A 19,846-nucleotide genomic window follows, 5' to 3' on the forward strand; every position below is an offset into this window, starting at 1 on the left:
AATTTTTTTGTTTAAGTTTATATTTGTTCAAATTTTTGAATTTAGCAATGACAACAAAAGAGTATATATTATATGTTTAATATAATATTAATTTTAAGTTTAATTAAATTTTATTTAAGTTATAAAATATATAGTTTTATTATTTTTAAATAATTATTATTATAAAATATCTCAAAAATACTTTATTTTAATTTGTTTAATTGTTCATTTATTTAATTTTATTTAAATTTAAGTTTAAGTTTACCATAAGATAAAAATATTCAGTTAAAAAATAAATAAAAAAACCTTTAAAATCAAAATTTTCCTTTATCTAGAAACTTTTTATATAGAAAGAGAAATAGATTTAAGATGATATGGTTCTTGTGATATTAAAAATATAAGCCAAGTTAAAAAGAAAAGACCAGGGCTAATGCAGCCTTAATATATATTTCAGCAATTTTTGTAAGAAAAAACATAACTTATATAATGCTTGAATAAACGCAATATGATAAATACAATATTTATATCTACTAAATTAAAGATACATAAATATTATAATTATAAATAATACAATATAAATAACTTATAATATATATAACAATATTATAATTATAAATAACTTATAATATATATAACAATATAATATTTAATAATATAATTATAAATAACAATATATAAATAACTATAATATAAATAGCAATTATAATTAATTTACACAATAATTATAAAGAACAAAATTAAAAGCCGAGGCCTGTGTAACACACAGTTTCCTTAAAACAGATTCGCCGCCTCTACGAGGTTTCGACGCCTATCTCCCAGGATACAACGGTGAACGACAAGTAACTCAATTACTTCGCCGAACCAAATATGCCCGAACTCTATCACAGTAGAACAAATCTAAGAACTCTAAAGAGTAGAAAATAAAAACAATATTGAAAATATATATATCTTAATCTCCAATGGAAGACAAATATATATAAGAACATATGTTTTGGTGTAAATAAAACTAAGAGACCCAAGACTCTATATATAGGCAACAAAGGAGAGGCATAAACTCTTATTTACCAATGTGGGACAAAACCCAAATGGTTTTTCCATTCAAATATCCAACAATCCCCCACATGAATGAAAAAAATGACTCAAGAATAACCAACAGATGGTTTAGACCTAGGTGATAGAGTTCAACGTTAGAAACCCGCATAGGATAGGTAGGTGTTACCCTTTGAACCTTCCCTTGTGTAAGTATATTTACTTTACTGGCTGATCAATAGACGCGATGTCTTTGAACTGTTCTGCCGTTCGTGTAAACGATGATATACCACACACAGGAATCTTCCTGACATATATTGGTTCTCAAGATTATGTTCGTTTTGGCCCTGAACATTTCCCTGGTTCTGCAAGATATATTCTAGGAATTGAGCCCTTATTCAATCCCTATAGAAGCGGCCCATCTTCTCTCTCACATAGGTGATTTTCTTAATTAAGAGTAACCCGTATTACTCTGCTCGACATTTCGACGCATAAGAAATCATTAAAAGCATAGCTTAACCTTTTCCTTACGGTTATCACTGTTTCATCATAGGAATGGACAATGAGGATAACCCCCACAGTGATCCAACATAGTCTTTACAGTTTTAGTTGTCCCTTTGAACCTAGATCTTGGGATCTCCAGTCAACTAGGTGGGGTGTCTACTGTATTGACTTTATTCATTCATGGGCTTTAGACCCATTCCCCTCGATGATTTTTCAACCAACTCTCTATTTAACCCTTTGGTTAGCGGATCCGCAATATTATCCTTTGACTTCACATAGTCAATAGAGATAACTCCAGTTGAGAGTAGTTGTCTAATGGTATTGTGTCTACGACGTATATGTCTAGACTTACCATTATACATATTATTATGCACCCTACCAATTGCAGATTGACTATCGCAATGTAAGCCAATAGATGGCACTGGTTTAGGCCATTTTGGAATATCTTCTAAAAATTGACGAAGCCATTCAGCTTCTTCGCCACACTTGTCTAAGGCAATAAACTCAGATTCCATCGTGGATCTAGCTATTACCGTTTGTTTAGAAGATTTCCATGATACAACTGCACCACCGAGTGTGAACACATATCCACTCATAGATTTTAAATCTTTCATGTCAAATTTCTAGTTCAACATACTCTTGATAGATTTGATCATCTTATCACTGCTTCCAACAATGAGCATGTCATTTACGTAAAGACAAAAAATGACATAGTCATTATCTGTTTCTTTAACATAAATTTAAGTTGATTCTCAACTTCGGTCTTATGGAGAACAAATTTCTCTATAGCCTCGGTTTTGCTTTTTAGCAAATACACATAGCAATATTTCGTGCTATCATCGACAAAAGTAATAAAATACTTATTGCCTCCCCTTGTTTGAACAAATTTTAAATCACATACATCGCTATGGATTAAATTTAGGGGTTCATTATTCCTTTCAATCGTTTTGAAGGAAGACCTTGTTAGTTTTGCCTCAACACAGGTTTCACACTTATGATTTGAATCAATGTGGAATTTTGGTATGTGATTCAAGTTAATTAATCTCCGTAGAGTATCATAATTAACATGTCCTAGTCTACCATGCCAAACATTGGAAGACTCAAGCAAGTAAGTAGAAGAGTTATTAGCTTTATTGATAATTGGTTTAACAACCATTACACTGAGTTTAAACAACCCATCAGTTACATAACCACTTCCCACAAACATTCCACTTTTGGACAGAACAACTTTGTCTGACTCAAATACAATTCGGAATCCGTGTTTGTTCAACAGTGAACCAGACACTAGGTTTTTCCGGATCTCTGGTACGTACAGTACGTTGTTCAGAGTCAGCTCCTTTCCAGAAGTCATTTTTAGGATCACACTTCCTTGACCCGCAATTTTAGATGTGGCAGAATTTCCCATGAAAATCTTCTCGCCATTATCTACTTGTTCAAAAGTTTTGAACAGACTCTTGTCTGAGCATACATGCCGAGTGGTACCAGTATCAATCCACCACTCCATTGGGTTGGAATTGACTAGGTTTATCTCAGACACCATGGCTGATAGATTTATTAGATCAAACTTAAAGAAAATTCTTAGGTTAGCCTGGAAGGGTAAAAAACCCAACCATTCGTGGTCTAGCCTCTCGTAGAATATTTCTATTAAGTATTTATCCAGCCTCAAATATCTCTACTAGATAATTTCCAAAGAATACTAGAAGAAGGGTCTAGCCCCTGCCTCAGCAGTCTAGTTTCTTTGAAAATATTCAGTTCCCAGAACTTCTCTAGTGAGATTTAAGTTCAAACGAACTTTTCGCAATAACAATATCTTTCAATATATAGATATAGGAATATCACTAATAGATATATTCAAATATTATATTTAAACAAAAATCTGTTTTAAGATTGTAAGAAAAAACATAACTTATATAATACTTGAATAAACGCAATATGATAAATACAATATTTATATCTACTAAATTAAATATACATAAATATTATAATTATAAATAATACAATATAAATAACTTATAATATATATAACAATATTATAATTATAAATAACTTATAATATATATATAACAATATAATATTTAATATTATAATTATAAATAACAATATATAAATAACTATAATATAAATAGCAATTATAATTAATTTACACAATAATTATAAAGAACACACAGTTTCCTTAAAACAGATTCGCCGCCTCTACGAGGTTTCGACGTCTATCTCCTAGGATACAACGGTGAACGACAAGTAATTTCGACGTCTATCTCCTAGGATACAACGGTGAACGACAAGTAACTCAATTACTTCGCCGAACCAAATATGCCCGAACTCTATCACAGTAAAACAAATCTAAGAACTCTACAGAGTAGAAAAGAAAAACAATATTGAAAATATATATATCTTAATCTCCAATGAAAGACAAATATATATAAGAACATATGTTTTGGTGTAAATAAAACGAAGAGACCCAAGACTCTATATATAGGCAACAAAGGAGAGGCATAAACTCTTATTTACCAATGTGGGACAAAACCCAAATGTTTTTCCATTCAAATATCCAACAATTTTTTCTTTTTTTTTTCTAAAAGCCAGGGTACATAGAAGAGCAGTTAAACTAGTAAACATATATCTCTTTCAAAAAAAAAAACTAGTAAACATATACATTTATGCATGTATATATATAATTTCTTTTATTAAAAAACCGGGCAGCCACTGCCATCAATCCACACACCCTTTGCAGTGGGACAGGTAGCGAGGTTACAATGCTCGGTGTCTCTATCCGGGTAAGAACCCCACCAATGGAGGGCTTTGTTTTCAAAACCAAGGGAGAAGTAAAGCAGAACCGCCATGAACGCAACGCCACCGTCCAAAGCCGCGGAGAGGACGTAGTTATACCTTTGCCACCACTTCTTCCTATACCTAAAAACAAAGAAGTTGAAGATAGTTCCCACCATAATCCATGAAGTGTAGTTCAGCGGCGTTGCTGGCGGCATATTCGCCGTGGCCCCGAGCAGCACCGGCAGATTGATGTAAGGAATCCATTTCTGTTTGGGGAAGAGCTTGTGGAAGAACCACACCAAGAATGGCCCCACGATACCACCTACGAAGAACCAGTTGAGAGATGGGTACTCTCCCTGTGAGCCGAAGATTCGCGTCGGTCCCACCAATCCCCAAATCACCGAGGCATCGAAGAACACGTTATCGCTGGGGCAAGTCCATGTGTTGTTATCGTCTTGGCATATGTTGTCTACGGTGTTTAGAAGCAACCATGCCACGCTCATGTTTACTGTTCCCGCTAACATGGTGCCGATGAACTAATTTATAATGTTATTGTTAATATCATTAATTGCATTAGTGATAACATGTGATCATATGTATGTATGTATGTATACCTGAACTAGGAACATGGACCTGGGAGGAATCTTCATGTAATGGCCTAGTTTGAAGTCACTAAGGAAAGAGATTGCCTGAGACATGCTCATATATCCATAGGTCTTGAAGCTAACATTGGCTATGGGCCTTCCTGGATAAATTACTCCCATTATGTACTCGGTGATAATATTAAGCCCTGGAGTCTGTAAATGTAAAACTTTGGTGATCAATCATAATCTGTACTACCTACATATATATCATAGATTTGAAAAATATGAACTATAAATTGAAAAATAAATGAAAATTTGAACCTGGTTGGTGGTAGCTGTGATGATACTAACGGGAAGAGTGAAAAAGAAGGCAAGAAAAGCTGCAAATAAAAGTCCCCAGTAAGGCAGCTGAATTTCCTTTTTGAGAAATATGCAGAGTGCTAAGGACACTGTGATTGTAACCGCCAGAAGCAAATAAAACCACCATGAAGGTATGTCTTTATAGTTTTTCATTAATCTTGTGTGAATATCGTCCTTTCCTTTCACCGAAGCTCTGAATCGATCGTAAATCTCCCTATATATGTAAACACGCATATATATAAATAATATATTAATGATATTGTTCACAATCATGAATTCATGACAGTACTAAAAAAAACCAATTCGCCACTAATTATATTATTTGAGACTATTTTAGTCATCGATTTTTTTAACGATGATTGTTATTACAAATTTACATTTCTTTTGTAGTCACAAATAATCATATACTAATGCTTTCTACGATGATCCTATATATATACTGAATTCATATGCATGTTATTGAGTATTATATATTCACTCTATTTCATACGGTATGGACCTGCTCTGTTTTTGTTTAAATAAGAGTGATGTTTTAGTAATACTTAAAAAAAAAAAAGTAGTTTTTTATTTAATTAATTAGAAATTTAAAAATTAAACATAAAAATGTGTTTGATAATTCTATTTTTATTTATTATTTTTTTAAATTTTAATTAAAATTTATTAAATTTTGAAAATAAAAAATTTTCACTTTCAAATTTTTTTTTAAACAGTTCAAATCAACGTCTTATTGTTAAACAAAAAATAAAAATAAAAATTATCAAACACGTTTATTATTTTTATTTTTTAAAAATAAAAAAACAAAAATAAAATAATATTTTTATTTTTATATTTAAAAAATTCAAAAACAAAAACATGTAGTATCCTTATCCTTAGCAATATATTCTACATTTATACATACATATTCATGAAAAAAGAAATAGACCATACCTTCCATGGAACAAGGCGACATGAGTAAGTGTAGAAGCTATAGTAGCGAATCCAAAACCATAAGTGATAGCAAAAAAAGTGCTTAAATGGACCCTCCCTTGCTTGGCATATGCTACTTGGTCCAGCTCAAATTGATCATTAACAATCAACGAAACATCGTACGGCTGACCAGCACCGGTAAACAAGTCTGCCGAGAATATGGGGAATTTTCTAGCGCCGAACACATCCAAACCCCAATACGAAACGGGCATCACCAGGTAAATTATCAGAACATACCCCACGAGGATGTTGGCAATGGCGAAAAATGGGCTTACCAGAGGGCTGAACAAGAACGAGGCCACAGTTGTCCAATCCAGAGTGAAAGCGCCGAGTCCAAGCCCATTAAGGCCCGACCCGATTTGGTGGGCCGTAACAGAATTGGGAAAAGCCCAACAAACCCACGAAATGCTTTGCAGGGTTTGGAAAAGGTAGCCTGGGAACACGTACCAGCAGAAGCTACAAGTCAATGCAATCACAAAGAACTTTGCCCGGGAAATACGATGTTTGTTGTATTTGTCGACGACTTCCTCTTCATGCAAGGTCCTTCATGTGTTTATTTCAAAAATGTTTTATTATTTGACTAATTAATTATACTATTTATAATATGTATATATGTGCACTAAAATACAGTCATTGAAGTAAATAAGAAACTTAACAGTTGACCATTGCCGTATATGATTGAAATATACATAACAAGAATATCAAATTATTGGCAAAACACATTAAAAATTAGGAGGGAATAAACACAGATGTATATAATATTTCCGAAATGTATTTTATTTTTCTCAAGAGATATATGCCTTTTCTTGAGCTTTAGTTAAAGATAAGCATATCAGAGTGAAGAAGATATTTAGTAAGTGTGTGATGAACCAATGATTCAATTTCAAAGCCATATATTTGATGAAAGGAAAAGAAAACAAATATGAAAGAGATATAAATAAAATTGGCACCATATTGGAAAGGTAGAGATATATAGTGGGAGCCAAATATATTTAGGGGTGTCTATCCAATTCAATATGAACTACTTTGATCATAACTAATCTAATATGCACTAATTGCGGATTTCATAGTTCAAATTCAATCTGCACTCTAACTCAAAACCAATTCAATCCAATATGCAAAAGTGCATATTGGATTGATTACTTTAGATCATTTACTTTTTTAGAAAAAAAATTAAAGATTATTTATTAGTTTTTATACTTTCTAACATATATTAATAATTTTAATTTTTTAAAAACAAATTAGTAGTCAAGATCAAATTGTATAACAAATAATTTAAAGTTTACATGTAAAAAATTCTAATAATAAAATTAAATATAACATCTACATGTAAATTTGATACAAGAACTAAACATAGAGTTCACAAATTAAAAAAGTAAGTATTACTTCTTCTTTTTTTTTTTAAATGATTGTTATTATACCAGTATTGTTACTTGCATATATCAAATATATCAAAATTTAAAATTATTATTTTACATATATATTTTAAAATTTTATTTATATAAAATAAAGTGTGGATTGGATTGGTTACTTTCAACATTAAAAATGTATCCAATCCGCACAAGTGCGGATTTTAAAAATCTCAATCAAATTGATATCCACACTTTGCATATTGGATTGGATTGGATCGTGCAGATTTGATTGGATCAGATAAATCTTGAACACCCCTATATCTATGTTTGGGGAAGTTCAATTTAGAAAAATTGGCACCATAATGGTTCAATGAACATAACCAAAATGTCCTCAATTATCACAAGATCAATCATGATCACTTGACTATATGAATCATTTTCGCTATGATATATATATATATATATAATACACATTTATTTAGTTTTATTAAGTTTTTATAAATGCCATATAAATTTTAAATAATTAAACAATATTATATATAAAATAATGACATAAACATATTAAAAGGAAAATTAACTAAAATATTGTTTATGATTTAAAAAAATAAATAATAAGAGATATATATATATATATGATAACATTTTAGATCACAAACTACAACATTTAAGGTACACAATATTTATAATATTATTCAAATCACATATCAATAATTGGATAATAAACTTACTCATTCTTGATAAAAGAGAAATGTTATTATGATTTCTTATGTAGTTACACAATTATATTACTTGTACACACACGACACTTACATATAATGTATTTATAATGTTTGTTGTTATTTAATATGAATATATATTTATATAAGTTATATTAAATAATAAAAAAAAATAACATATTTTTTAAAAAATATAAATGATAAATTATTTTAATGAAAATAAAGATTATTTATTATATATTAATATAATAATGATATTTTATAACATTTGAATATATATTAATATAATTCGTAAATATCTAGTTTTGTAATAAATATTAGTATAATAATGATATTTTATAATATTTGAATTTATATTAATAAAATTATTAAATATCTAGTTTTGTATTAAATATTATTATATAATAATGATTTTTTGTAATATTTAAAATTATATTAATATAATTAATAAATATTTATTTCTAATTAGTTTTGAAAGTATATTCCATTAAATATCTAGAATATTTCATAAAGTTAGCAAACAAAACCGTTAAAACAAAAAAAAATCATTAAATACACACTTTTTTATATATTAAGTGCAAGCAATGTGCAATGCACATTTGCTTAGTTTTATTTAAAAAAAAACTTATTAAATATATTTATTAAGTTCTTATGATTGTTATATAAATTTTAAATAAATAATATTATATATAAATGAAGCACATAAACATTGTTTATAATTTTTTTGAATATATATATGATAATATTTTAGATCATAAACTACATCATTTTATGTATAAAATATTCATGATACTATTCAAATCACACATTTATAATTGGAGAAGAAGCTTATTTATTCTTGATAGAAGATAAATATTATTGTAATTTCTTATATAGTTACACAATCATATTATTTGTACACACACGACACATATATATAATATATTTATAATGTTTATTGTTATTTAATATGAATATATATTTAGTTGAGTTATTATAAGTATTTTTTTTACAAATATAAATGATAAAAATTTTAATAAACATTAAGATTATGTATTATATATTATTATAATAATGATATTTTATAATATTTGAATTTATATTAACATAATTATTAAATATCTAGTTTTGTATTAAATATTATAGTAATAATTTTATTTTATAATATTTGAATTTATATTAATATAATTAATAAATATTTATTTGATTATATATTATATATTATAATAATAATAATAATTTATAACATTTGAATTTATATATATTGATATAATTATTAAATATCTACTCTTATATTATATATTATTATAATGATGATATTTTATAACATTTGAATTTATATTAATATAATTAATAAATATTTAGTCTAATATTAAATATTATTATAATAGTGATATTTTATAACATTTTAATTTATATTAATATAATTAATAAATGTCTAACATAGTCATACTATTTGTACACACGACACTTATATATAATGTATTTATTATGTATTATATATTATTGTAATAATAATATTTTATAACATATGAATTTATATTAATATAATTATTAAATATCTATTTTTTTATTAAATATTATTGTAATAATAATATTTTATAATATTCGAATTTATATTAATATAATTACTAAATATTTATTCTAGAAAAATTTTGTAAAAATTAGGATTATATATTATATGTTATATATTATTAGAATAATAATATTTTATAACATTTGAATTTATATTAATATATTGATATAATTATTAAACATCTAGTATTGTATTATATATTATTATAATAATGATATGTTATAAAAATTGAATTTATATTTATATAATTAATAAATATCTAGTCTAGTATAAAATATTATTATAATAATGATATTTTATAACATTAGAATTTATATTAATATAATTAATAAATATCAAAAGATATTTTATTATATTTGAATTTATATAAATATAATTAATAAATATTTATTTTTAATTAGTTTTAAAAGTATATTCTGTTAAGTATTTGGAATATTTTATTAAAGTTTATAAAAAAAACCGTTAAAACCAAGAATTTATGTTATCTACTTAATTTCTATATAGAATATATGTATATATTTATACTAGAGACAACCAGCATGCAATGCACGCTTGCTTAGTTTTATTTATAAAATTTATTAATTATTTTTATTAAATTTGTATCATTGTCATATAAATTTGAAATAAATAAACTATATTATATATAAAAGAATGACATAAACATATTAAATGAAAAATTAAACCAAAACATTATTTGTGATTTTTCTTAAATATATATAATATGATAATCCTTTTAAAATAATTTTTTTAATAAAAATTAATATTATGTATTATATGTTATTATTATAATTATATTTTATAATATTTAAATTTATATTAATATAATTATTAAATATCTAGTCTTATAGTATATGCTATTATAATAATGATATTATAACATTTGAATTTGGATTTGAATTTGAATTTATATTAATATAATTATTATATATGTAGTCTTATATTAAATATTATTATAATAATGATATTTTATAATATTTGAATTTATATTAATACACTTTATAAATATCTATTTTTTAGTTAGTTTTAAAGGTATATTATATTAAATATCTAGAATATTTCGTTAAAGGTAACAAAACAAACCGCTAAAACTAAGAATTTTTGTTATCAACACACTTTTATATAGAATATATATATAGATATGGAGATGTGGAGATGTATGGAAGTGTTGAAAATAATTATAAGAATACATTATTTTAACAAGTTTTTAGAATGAAAATTATATTTATAATTATAATGAAAATTCAATTAACTATTTATTAAAATGATAAATATGTATGATTATAATAATTAATTCAGTAATACTTTCATTATAATTTTTTGTGCTTAAATTCCTTTTGTTCCGTTTTTTCTAAAAATATATTTCGGCTACCTGAATAGGGAGATTTGAACAAGTGTGCTCGGCCACCACATATGTGACGGCTCCACCACATATTTCCTCAACAGTCCAGCCCAACCATATCCTAAAACCTGTAATTAATATTGGCAACATTAAAAAAAAACGTAAGAATTTTAACATGTTTCAAGTACAGTGGTGAGTAAGTTTCCTTTGTTGGAATGCTCGGGGGTTGGGGAATCCCGGTGCATTAGTGGCATTGCATACGGTGGTTCGTAAGTTTTCCCCAAGTTTAGTTTTTGTCTCTGAGAGTAAACTTTTTGGTGGTTGGGCTACCAATGTTAAGAGACATATTGAGTTTGCTAATAGTTTTCATGTTGATTGTACGGGTAGGAGTGGTGGGTTGTTGCTTTTATGGAATGATGATTGGGAGGCTTCTATTTGATTTTTCACTATGGGACATATTGATTCAGTGATTCAATGTCTGGGGCTAGAACCTTGGCAGTTCACGGGGTTCTGTGATAATCCACAAGCTTCTCTTCGACATTTTTCTTGGGATGTGTTAAGGAGACTCAAGTCAATGTCTACAATGTAGTGGGTGTGTGGCAGAGTTTTTAATGAGATATTGTTGTCTGACGAGAAGCATTTTCGGGGGGGAACAAGAGCAACACAACTGTGAATTTGTTTCGAGATGTATTAATTGGAGGATTGTGGGTTCCGAGATCTTTTTTATGAGGGGTCGACGGGATGGTGATGTCTATAAGAGATTAGATCGTTATGTGGTTACTGATAGTTGGCCGAGTATGTTTATGAAGTGATGTGTCTTTGTATGGGGAGTGGAGCCAAATGGGAATAACGTGAAGTGGAGACCTTTTCGTTTTTAGCCTCATTGGTTGAAGGCTACAGATTGTAGAGAAGTTATTATTGATAGATGGGAGTGGAGGGATTTAGGTGGAGATGTGTATGAGAGTTTGATGAATTCTTTGGGAGGGTATGTTTGCATGAGAATTTGATGAATTCTTTGGGAGGGTATGAATTTCGGAGGGGGAAATTGTAGCTGACATTGAGTCTTATTTAATTCCATTTTTCATTCCAAGTTGCCATCTCAGAAGGATTTCAAGGATGCTTTGAGGTATATTGTTCCAAAGGTTGGTGATGATGTCAATGAGGCTTTAATTAAACCATTTATTGTTGACGATGTTTATAAAGTTGTATGTGAAATTGGTGCTAATAAGGCTCCTAGACTGAATGGTTTTCATGCTTTATTTTTTTTCAAAAATATCCAAGGTTTCGTCTGTTTGCTTGGATTTTGAATGGTGGGGATTCAACAAAGACTTTTAATCACACTAATGTTGTCTTGATTCCTAAATTGAAAAGGCCTAAGACAATAAGGAGTATAGGTCTATTAGTCTTTGTAGTGTGGTGTATAAGATTGTGTCTAAGGCTCTTGCTTTGCGTATGAATTGAGTATGCTTTCTCCAATTATTTCTTCCTTTCAGAGTGCATTTGTTCTTGGAAGATCTATATATGCTAATTTGATTGCTGCTTTTAAATTATTCCACTCTTTGTATAAGAAGAATAATGGTCGAAATGGTTTTATGGCACTTAAAATTGATATGAATAAGGCTTATGACAGGGTGGAATGAGAATTTTTGCGGGCGGTTATGATTAAATTGGGGTTGCATGCGCGGTGAGTTAATTTAGTAGTGAAGTGTGTCACTACAGCCTCTTTTCCTTTTATGGTGAATGGGAATCCTTGTGGTTTTGTCTCTCCTTCTCGAGGTATTCGACAAGGGTGTGTCCTTTGTCTCTGTATCTATTCTCATTTTGTACGAAGGCTTTTTCATCTCTTATTGAGGAAGCGGAGGCTCAGGAAGAGTTGATCTGTTTTTGGTGTAGTAAGTTTGGTCCTTGGGTTTCACATTTGTTTTTTGCTGATGATAGTATAATTTTTGCTCAGGCTAATTCTCAGGATTCTACCACTATGCGTAGCATTTTATCAATTTATGAGAAGGCTTCTGGACAACATGTCAATTTGGATAAATCTTCCATTACTTTTAGTCCAACTATGGACGAGGCAGGTAGAGCATGGATGAGGCAGGTAGAGCGAGTGTGTTGGGGTTGTTGGGTATGTAGATGGTGACACCTTATGATAAATATTTGGGACTTTCGATAGTGGTGGGGTGTAATAAGAAGTGTAAATTTCAGGGGATTTATGATAGGGTGTGGAAGAGATTTTAAGGGTGGTGAAGATCTTTCTTTTTAGCAGAGGGCGAGAAATCCTTGTTAAGGCAGTATTGCAATCGATCCCTACTTACCTTATGAGTATTTTAAAATTTCCTATTATCCTATGTGATAAGCTACAATCTTTAATTCTGAATTTTTGGTGGGGTTCTACCGGGAAAAAGCGCAAAATACCTTGGGTAAAGTGGTCTATGGTATGTAGGCCAAAGGTGCTTGGGGGGTTGGCGTTTCATGATCTTCATTTGTTTAATAGGGCCCTTGTGACTAAACAGGAGTGGACGTTATTACAAAATGGGAATTCTTTGGTTGCACGGTTGTTAAAGGATAAGTATTACATGGATTCTTTTCTTTTTCTTTTGGTTGATCGGGGGGTTAGTCTCATTTATGGTCGATCTTTGTGTGGGGTATAGGGTTGTTAACGGAGGGTATTCAGTGGAGTGTTGGTGATGGGATTCAGTTTCATAATTTAATTGTTCTTGGATTCCTAGCCTTTTTCTTTTAAGTCATGGTCTTCAAAGACATTTAATTCTCATCTTGTAGATTTGGTTATTTTTCCTAGAGGTAATTGGACTGTTGAGTTGTTAAATCAAGTGTTTCTCTCTTGTGATGTGTTGGCTATTCAATCTATTTCATTGTGGTAGCACATGGGTGATACCATTGTATGACATTATGATAGTAATGGTGAGTTTAGTGTAAAGTTAGCTTATGCATTAGCTCTTAGTACTAGTTTACATCCAGTTGGTTCTTCTTCTAGTGGGTTGTCTAAGTGGTGGAATGGCATGTGGAGTTCGAATATATTTCCAAAAGTCAAGGTGTTTTGTGGAGGTTGTATTATGATGTTATTCCAGTTGATTTAAATTTGATTAAACGGAAGATACTAGTTGAGGCTTATTGTTCTTGGTGCAATTTGGAGCAAGAGTTAGTGCTTTAAGCTTTAGTTTTTTGTTCGACGGTGCATCATATTTGGGTGGATATCACTACTACAAAAACACATTTTTAGGACACATTTTTAGTACACTCACATAAATGCGAGTCCTAAAAAAGTCTCCTGAACCTTTTAGGACTCGCGTTGCGAGTCCTAAAAACTATGTGTGTCCTAAAAGTTTGAGTTTTTTTTTTTAAACAAACACCTCCTGGACTTTTTAGGACTCGCAACGCGAGTCCTAAAAGAATGTTTTTAGGACTCGCATTGCGAGTCCTAAAAACTAATGTGTATCATAAAATTTTAAAATTTTAAAATCTAGAGTGTTTTAGGACTCACGTTGCGAGTCCTAAAAGAATGTTTTGCGAGTCCTAAAAACATTCTTCGCGAGTCCTAAAAACTTATGTGTATCATAAATTTTTGAATTTTGAAAAATTTCGAATTCCCTCCAATTTTTTTTAACAAAAGTTTTATTATTATATATTAAAAAAAAACCAAAAAAATCACACAGCCCGCATTTTCACTCTCTCTCCTCGGTTCCCTCTCTCTCTCTCCCAAAGTTCTTTTTCTCTCTCCCTCTCTCCCGAAGTGCCACCGCCGAACGCCGCCGTCCCACCTCCGGCCATCGCCACGCGCCGGTCCAATGGAAGCGCCGTCCCCCGAAACCCGCGACCCCCGGAGATTGTGACCTCACGTGCGGCCTAAGGCCCTCAACGGAGCACTTGAAGTTCGGTCGTTCATGGGTTTCTCCCAAACTTTCCGAGCATATTCCGGCCACCTCAAGCCACCACGAGCTAAACCACCACCACCACCATACTCCTTGCTTCTTGGGTTTTAAAACCCAATAGTTTGTTTTCTGAACCACCACCTTTTAATGGTGGCGCCGCCACCGTCGCCGGAGCCCCGCCACCGAATTCAAAACCCACAAATTAATTTTTTAAAAATAAAAAATAAAACTTTTAAGGACTCGCAACGCGAGTCCTAAAAAACCCCAGTTTTTTAAGGCTCTCAAATAGAGGACTCGCGCCTCGCGAGTCCTAAAAAGTCTTTTTTGTAGTAGTGTATGGATGTCTGCCAACTCCTTAAGTCATGGTCTCGGGGTTCCATAGCTGATTTATTGGTGTTCTTTTTTTATAATTGTGATCAATCTACATTTGATTTTTTTATTGTTATTTTATGGTAGATTTTGGGTGATAAGAATTTTGTTATGTTTAGTGGTGCTATGTCTAGGATTGATTATGCGAATGTGTTAGCTCAGAATGCTCTGGAGGAGTTTCAAGGATTGCATAGGAAGGGTTTGTTAGTTTCATCTTTTAATTCCAGTTTTTGTTGCTCCTCGTGATTGGTAGGTCCCGTCTATGGGAATGTTTAAACTTAATTTTGATGCCATGGTGTTGTTTGGGCGGCGTCGATTGTTGGAAATTTTTCCATTAGTGTGGCTGAGTTGTTGGCATTGCGATATGGCATACGAGTTGCTTTTCAGCTTGGGATTACTATTTAGGTGGCGGAGTGTGATTCTACTTTTGTGGCTACCTGCATGGATTGATAAGGGTCAAGGTGTTGGTTGTTTTAGTTTTGTTGTGTCTGATGTTATTTCTTTGTTGAATGTTGTAGGTGATGGTTCTTGTCATTATATTTCACGCACTCTGAATAGGGTGCGTGGTCCACGCAATTTCTACTTTTGTTACTAGTTCTATGGGTGAACATCTTTACACTGAGTCGCGTTCTCATATGTTATGTTCGTCAGTAATAATTGATTTAGCGTAATAATATTTCTCTTTTTTACAAAATTTATATATATATATATATGACATCAGATAATCAAGAGGCGATATATTGCTCTAGGTAATTCGTGCTTTAATAACTTAAGTGATAGTTCCACTAGATTATATATGAATAATTACGTATAAAAAAAACACTATTTAAGATATGACTACACTATCATTGAAGAAATTATTAAGATTTTTAATTATTATTATTTCTTTACATGTAAGATCAATTTAATTATGCTCAAGAGGGAGATATAAAAATAATACGAGTGACTTAACTATTTATCCTGATCATTATATAGTTGTCTTATATACAAGCCTTTACCTGTATTAGCACATTGCATCAGGCTAACTTAATTTTATTTTGTAAAAAAATATGCATGAATAAAAATATATAATAGAAGAAATTAAAAGATAAAAAGCTATACCTGGGTGGTGATGATGAGAAGCCAGCCAGCCAAGAACGAAATCTTCTTAATATAAAAGGCTTTAATAATGTCCACAATCATAACAGCATAAGCAGAACCGTTTCCGAAAGCGCTTCCGGCGTTAGCAAATATGGAAATCAAAACGTGCTCCTTCATGTTGAATGGGCCTGGGTTGAGCGAGAATTCTCTGGAGCCAAACCCAGGGATTCGAAACTTGGTCTTTGGAAGGACTGACGCCATGAACCGCCCAACGGGAAGGGTTGCCACCAGGACCGTGATTTGGGTCACCACCAGTGGCTCCTTCCGGTAAGAGAAGAACTGGTTCAGAAACGAGAGAAGGATGCACGAGAGAAGGCCCAGGAACCACATCCGGAAGGTCCATACGGGCAACGACATGTCGTCCGTGTTAAGCACGGTTAACCGGACCTCCTCTATCGGAGAGAGCTCGTCTTCACTTACGGCCTCATCAAGAGTAGTACTACTCTTCTTTTTCCTATTTTGGCTCTCTTTTACGGCCTCCGCTACCTGATTATCTTTCTCTCGAGTATTCTCATCCATTGCTTGAGAAAAACGAGGAGAGCAGAAGAGTAAGATTAGTAGTACTAGATGAGTTAATAAGGCTTGTATAATAATTAGTAAGGATTTTTTTTTTGTTTCCTATCTTTTTCTGATGGGAACTTTAAATGTGCATTATATATTTAATTATAAATAGGTTTTGAAGTCGATAAATTAGATAAAAGAATGTCATATTTGAAGTTTTTTTTTCTTTTAAAAAGAAGTCATATATATTTCGAGAAAAAACGAGTATTATTGAGCAAAATCAATATTTTAAGTTGATGGTAATAATTATTAGTCTTTTTGGATTAACATTAATAAATCATTATCAAGAGTTGTTTTCATCGATGTATCTTTTTGTTGAGTCAATAACATTGTTTTCGGAACAAGAAGAAAGCTTAGGGGACGGCGAACACATATATAATTGTGTTTTAAAAGACTTTTGATTAGATTATTATAACAATTGCAAAACATGATTAGATTAGATTAGATATAATTGGAAAAAAATATAGAAAAATGAATTGGATGCAAAATTATATCATTGAAATACATAAATGTGTGATTGAATATGATAAAATTACCTAAAAAAAATTTAATGAGATTAAAGTAATACATAATAGAAGTTTGAGTTGCTGAATTAATTTTTTTAATATTTTTTTCTAATTTTATGACAAAAATTATCCAACTCAATCTTACTCTAACCTTAAAATAATACAATTGATAGCGTAGATTTTTGTCTTGGTCACTTTCTTTTGGTAGAATGTTAAATTCAACAAAGTAAATAAACAAGGCTTGGGATTCTTTGTGCCAACCTAAGAACAATGGAGGTTTGGGTTTTAGAAGATTTGAGGATATAAATAGAGCATTTATTGCGAAATTAGCCTGGTGCATCGCTTCCGATGAGCGGAGACCTTGGGTTCAAATCCTGCTCAAGAAATATTGTCGTTACAAGTTCTTCTGGGAAACTAATGCAACTCCTGCAGCATCGACAATTTGGAGATCTATCATTCAGTTGAGAAGTTTGATGATGAAGGGGTGCTTTTTTCAAATAGGCACAGGTCGAAGCGTTGTTATCTGGTCTCAACCTTGGATTGAAGGCTTGGAAGCTTATACCTTGATTCTTCATAGTGGTCTGACTGCCTTAACCAATGAAGCCTACTGTTTAAGATGGTCAGTGAGTTGATAAACTCATATTCTAGACAATGGAATCAACAGCTGGTGGAGAGGTTATTTGCCCCCAAAATAGCAGAATTAATTGTGAATACTCAACTTCTTCTTGAGCCTACAAATGACATTTGCATATGGAAAGGAAACAGGAATGGAAAATGCTCTGTGAAAAGTGCTTATATAGTGGATCAAGGTCTGAGGTTTGATGATAAGGATGGGCTATGGTCTAACATTTGGAAGAGTGGGCTATTAGAAAGGCAAAAGTTACTACTATGGCGAATAGCTTCTGGGGCCCTTCCCATGACTGATAGACTTCCCTTTCTTAGGGGCTCATCAAATGAGCTTCAACCTTGCATGTTGTGTAACCAGGACACTGAGAGTGTGATACATCTATTCAAAAATTGCTCGGTGGCTAGAGCTTTGTGGATGTCTTCACGTTGGGATCTTCATTGTGACTCCATCACAACTTCCAATGGAAGAGACCTCATTAAATGGTTGTGCAACAATGGGAGCTTCCCTCAAACCAAAGATCTCCTGCTATATACAGCTTGTGTTAATGAAACAATTTGGAACTTGAGACTTTATGGTCTTAATGTCATTGATATGATTACTGTTATGGGCAGGGTAATACATAGGTTGAATGAAGTGCTCAACTCGGGTGCTTCTTCAAGATGCAAGCACATGTCTCCCAAGGAAAGTCAAACTGTTTTGATGCGAAAGATACAGAAGATGGATAGAGCCTATGTAGACGCATCTTTCAATAACTTTTTTGCAGGGATTGGAGTTGTGTTGATCGAAACTCCAACACTCATGGAACCACAATCTTGTTTGGCTCTTCATTTCCTGCAAGAAATGCTCTAGAAGCAGAAACTAAAGAACCCATCTATACTCTCAAGGAGGCTAAAAACAGGGGTTGGAATATAAGAAGTCACCACCGCCTCTCAAAGCTTCTAGACTTTTCTAGCCATTGCTATAGTTAGCAATATTATAGAATCATATAGTTGATTTGCTATATTTCTCTAGCTATTGGGTCAAGCCCAATAAAAACAATCTAGAAATTTCTAGCAAAATTATAATGTGAGTCTAAGTAATATATAAGTGTGTCTAAAAGAGTGTGTGAATAATGAGAGAAGTTATTAGTGAGTGCTCTAAAATAAAGTGTGTAAGTGTTTAGTGTCTGTTGTGGTCAATTATTGTATCTAAGTCTTGGTGTAATTACTTTTGTAATAATAAAGTAATTATATTTTTCACGTGTTATGGGGTTCAACAAGTGGTTCAAGAGCTAAGGTTGTGAGATATCTTGAAATTCTGAGTATGCTTTGTGGTTGCAGCTTTCACTGATCTTCCACATCAGAAAAGATTTCTTAAGCTTATCATTGAGAGAGTTTCCTTAGAGTCATTTCTTAAGTTTCTTTGAGATATCGTGTGTGGTTTAGTACTACAGAGTTTGTTGTCAAAATCAAGCTTGCTTGAAAAAGAAAGAATTTTTGCCAAGCCACGATGGGTGACCTTCAAGTGGTAGTGGTTAGTAGAATTAAAAAGCTTAACTGTCAAAATTACAACACATGGTCATTGTATATGGAGGCATATCTTCAAGGCCAATACTTGTGG

The 19,846-nt window shown here is 31.2% G+C and overlaps 2 protein-coding genes across 2 annotated transcripts; one reads left to right on the forward strand and one right to left on the reverse strand.

Annotated features, from left to right (window-relative positions):
* Positions 1–3,994: 3,994 nt before the first annotated feature.
* LOC133782834 (oligopeptide transporter 4-like) lies at positions 3,995–17,360 on the reverse strand. Its single transcript, XM_062222241.1, has 6 exons — positions 16,514–17,360; positions 11,187–11,284; positions 6,156–6,737; positions 5,190–5,442; positions 4,899–5,081; positions 3,995–4,820 (listed from the first exon to the last, which is right to left on the reverse strand). The coding sequence occupies exons 1-6, from the start codon at positions 17,069–17,071 to the stop codon at positions 4,200–4,202; spliced, it is 2,295 nt and encodes a 764-aa protein (XP_062078225.1). The 5' UTR covers positions 17,072–17,360; the 3' UTR covers positions 3,995–4,199.
* An 875-nt stretch (positions 17,361–18,235) lies between these two features.
* Positions 18,236–19,096, forward strand: LOC133785756 (uncharacterized). The gene has a single exon (XM_062224972.1). The coding sequence runs from the start codon at positions 18,236–18,238 to the stop codon at positions 19,094–19,096; it is 861 nt and encodes a 286-aa protein (XP_062080956.1).
* The last annotated feature ends 750 nt before the right edge of the window (positions 19,097–19,846 follow it).

The sequence above is a fragment of the Humulus lupulus genome, chromosome 6 (genome assembly GCF_963169125.1).
Source record: "Humulus lupulus chromosome 6, drHumLupu1.1, whole genome shotgun sequence".
In the NCBI taxonomy this organism is placed as follows: domain Eukaryota; kingdom Viridiplantae; phylum Streptophyta; class Magnoliopsida; order Rosales; family Cannabaceae; genus Humulus; species Humulus lupulus.

Excerpts from the sequence above, each read along its gene's own strand:
- LOC133785756 (XM_062224972.1), top strand. The coding sequence starts at position 18,236 with ATGGTCAGTGAGTTGATAAACTCATATTCTAGACAATGGAATCAACAG.
- LOC133782834 (XM_062222241.1), bottom strand. The coding sequence starts at position 17,071 with ATGGATGAGAATACTCGAGAGAAAGATAATCAGGTAGCGGAGGCCGTA. Across the intron at positions 5,082-5,189 it reads TCACAGCTACCACCAACCAG|ACTCCAGGGCTTAATATTAT; the intron begins GTTCAAATTTTC and ends TTACATTTACAG. Across the intron at positions 4,821-4,898 it reads GGTCCATGTTCCTAGTTCAG|TTCATCGGCACCATGTTAGC; the intron begins GTATACATACAT and ends ATTATAAATTAG.